This window comes from Octopus bimaculoides, chromosome 3 (assembly GCF_001194135.2).
Source record: "Octopus bimaculoides isolate UCB-OBI-ISO-001 chromosome 3, ASM119413v2, whole genome shotgun sequence".
Lineage (NCBI taxonomy): Eukaryota > Metazoa > Mollusca > Cephalopoda > Octopoda > Octopodidae > Octopus > Octopus bimaculoides.
Genome location: NC_068983.1, coordinates 145,555,072 through 145,558,782, shown reverse-complemented (window position 1 = coordinate 145,558,782; position 3,711 = coordinate 145,555,072). Strand labels below are relative to the sequence as shown.

Genomic DNA, 3,711 nt, shown 5'->3' with positions numbered 1-3,711 from the left:
AAAAAAAAAAAAAAAAAAAAAAAATGCGGAAAAATACGGAGATTATGGATTCTGAATAAAATTTACAAACATTTTTGTAAAATCTTTTTTTCACAATTTTTTTTGTCAAAATATGCGGAAGAATACGGAGATTACGATTCTGAAAAAATAGGGTTAGGGTTAGGGTTTTAGAGTTAGGGTTAGGTTTTAGGGTTAGGGTTAGGGCTTTAGGGTTAGGGCTTTAGGGTTTTAAGGTTACTGTTAGGGTTTTAGGCTTACGGTTTTAGGCTTAAGGTTAGGGTTAGGGTTGGGGTTTTAGGATTAGGTTTGCGGAAAAAAGTGAAAAATGAAGACATGGGGAGAGGCAAAAAATTTCAAAATTCCGATTTTTGGCAATTTTCCGGAAACTCCGTATCCGAAAACGTGGGATTTTGGCAAAAAAAAAAAAAAAAAAAAAACACAATAATTTGTGAGAAAATGGAGGTGGGGACAGGGAGGAAGTCTTTCCATTTTTTCTTCTTATCACTGAACATCGATTTCATCAATTTTGGAGCATTTTGTTAGTGTTATGGGATTTCCCTCGCTTCCGTTCATTATGTTAAAAAAAAAATTTTTTGACTTCTAGTAAATAATATTCAGAAAAGATTATTAAAAAAAAAAAAAATAATTGAAAATGTATATGTGTAGTCTAAAGAAGCATGTTTCATGATGTGTTTTTCTGTTTTATTTTGCAGTTTTTAGAAGAAACATAGGTTTTTGTGTTAATTATTCCTACCAGTAAATCTTCTGAATGGAAGATCTTATAAGAAGCATACCACATATAAATGTGGGTAATATTCAAATGGCTAATTGGCAAGATGTAAAAATCACCCTGTTTCCAGATTGTTCTGAATCAAACTGCACTATCGTTCTAAATAGTTTAAAATTCACTTTGAAATATCCTCTGCAACGAAGAAATATTCACAAATGTTCCAGCAGCGAGCGAGCCAAATTCCTGGAAAATTTCCAGATTGTTGATACTGGAATTATTATAGTTAACTTGGAAGATGTTTGGAAGAATCGGCAGAATTTAAACAAGTTGGTTCGTTGGAAACATGTCATAAGCAAAGATGCATCCAGTTTAAATTGCAGAGCTTCTCAGTTAGTATCAAACATAGATAATGTATTGAACTCTAGTTTCTTACCGTCTTATGAATCTATAGCAAAATTGCCCGATCAGATCATATGGTCAGTCCCTCATATTTCTGTGCAAGGAAATCCTATGGCTAGTTGGTCTGATATTAGAGATGTTCTATTTCCTGGTTGTACTGGAAAAAACTGCACCATTGTGTTAAACTGCCTTCGTCTAAAGCTGAAGTATCCTTTAATAACACAGAATATCTATACGTGTTCTTCCAAACAGCAATCAAGATTTCTCAGCAAATTTCAAATGCTTCCTAAAATGGATACTATTGTCAATTTAAAACAAGTTATATTCTATTGGTCGTGCTTGGTTGAAATGGTTGTTAAAAAACATTGGGCCACGAAAGACCCATCTTCTTCTTCGTGCACTTTGTTTTCACTTTACCATTCCATATCCAATACAAATAACACTATCAACAGCACCCATTTTCAGGGCTCTACTTCTGAATTATATTCACTTCGCCTTTTACCGTTCTCCGGTGCTGACGGTTTAATGTATAACCTGCCAGGATTTATCAGAACTGACCACAGAGGACAGAGACAAGCTTATGTGCCAATACACGCCCTCTTAAGCGTGTTTCCTGCTATGTCACTGACAGTAAAAGATATTTTGAGATGGCAATTTCATATAACTACCTTAAACAGCTGGAGTAATCAAGAAACAAACTGGGATCAGCCAGTTATTTTGTGTCCGCGGAAGTTAACAGCCCAGATGCCAGATATTTTGACACAAACAGGTTTTTTATGTAAGTATATATATATATATATATATATATAACTATGATTTGCCCTCTCTGTGATTCAGAAGTTTGGGATGTTTATAGATAGATATCTATATGTTTGTTAAAACTTTGAGATAATGTCATATGTAATTTCATAAAGGTGGCGTGCTGGCAGAAACGTTAGCACGCCGGGTAAAATGCATAACGATTTTTCGTTTGTCTTTACGTTTTGAGTTCAAATTCCGCCGAGGTCAACTTCGCCTTTCATCCTTTCGGGGCCGATAAATTAAGTACCAGTTGCGTACTGAGATCGATCTAATCGACTGGCCCCCTCCCTCAAAATTTCGAACCTTGTGCCTAGAGTAGAAAAGAATACTACCCTCTAAAATGACCTATGGTGAAATAATTTTTTTTTTAGTGCTAGGCTAATCTTGTTTGAAGAGACTTATGATCATAGACGGTATTTCGTCCGTCTTTACGTTTTGAGTTCAAATTCCGCCAAGGTCGAACTTGCTTTTCATACTTTCCAATTCGATGAGATAAAGTACTAATCAAATATTGGCTTCGATATAACCGACCTGCTCCCTTTCCTCAAAATTGTTGGCTTTCTGGCAAAATTAGAAGGAAAGAAATATTCTTTTCTACACTTGGCACAAAGCCCGAAATTTTGGGGGAGGGGGCCAGTCGATTAAATGGACCCCAGTGCGCAACTGGTACTTAATTTATTGACCCCGAAAGGATGAAAGGCAAAGTCGACCTCGGCGGAATTTCAACTCAGAACGTAGCGTCGGGCGAAATACTCATAAAGGGCTATACAAAGAATTTTTAAGACATCACAAAACATAAAGACAGTACAAAACGCAAACATAAAATCGGGGTAATTAAAATAAAATGATAATATGCAAGTATGAAAAAAATGAGGCGCAATGTCCACTCGATCCCCGAAGTCGGGTGGTTACATTTATCCAGTTTTTCACTTTTACGTTCAACGTCATGTAAACATTTTAACGGTTTTGTAACTCAAAAAATTCAAACACACGCATTATATTTCTTCCATTAATCATTGTTACGTCCGTCCTTAACAACTGCAAATAATCAGTTCTAGGGGGTGGTGTCTCCACCAACCATATCTGTTTCGTTATTATATTTTCACCATGTTCTTTTATGCACTCCCAGCATCTTTCCTCACGTATCAAAATGCATTTTTCAGCACATTTCTCTAGCATCTTCACTCTTATTATTTCTCCCAACCTCTCGACCCTTCTCTCCATCTGCTCGAAATTCTCGTACTTTATCAAAACCCCCTTGTATTTCACATCTTTATCCGTTCTCTCCTCCTCTTCTTGTACATTATTAGTTTCTGGCTTTTTTATCTCTTTTTTGTTTTCTGTTGACCGTTCCTTTGACTTATTTTTCCTTCGCTTTTTAGGGTTAGTAGCTCCGTTTTCGTTCTTTTCCTTTGTTTTCTGTCTCACACTTCTGTCTCTTTTATTTCCTCAGTGTGGTCTACAATTCTTTCCTCCTCTGTTTGTGCTTTCTCTTGCTGTGGCTGTGTGAACTCATATAGAGGGCATTTGGTCTTCATATGACCTCTCTCCCCGCATATATAACAATTTGGTTGTCTTCCCTCGATTACAACATTTAACGTTTTCTCGTCCTCCACTTCTATCTGGTAGGGAATTCTTTCTATGTCCTCGAATGTGGCAAAAAGCCACATTTCGAGTCCAAATCCCCACCATTCGCACACTTTTGTTTTCGCCACTGGTCCCAATTCCGGCTCCTCCTTGGTTGCAGCCAGCACTGTTGCAACCAACCACTCTGGTTTAAT

General features: G+C 36.8%; 1 protein-coding gene across 1 annotated transcript in view; it reads left to right on the top strand.

Moving 5' to 3' along the window:
- Nucleotides 1–3,711, top strand: part of LOC106869130 (uncharacterized) — a 20,750-nt gene that overhangs the window by 7,401 nt on the left and 9,638 nt on the right. The window contains exon 2 of the mRNA XM_014914701.2: nucleotides 714–1,907. Within this exon, the coding sequence (XP_014770187.1) occupies nucleotides 770–1,907 (1,138 nt within the window). The 5' untranslated portion in view covers nucleotides 714–769. The remainder of the gene's footprint in view (nucleotides 1–713; nucleotides 1,908–3,711) is intronic.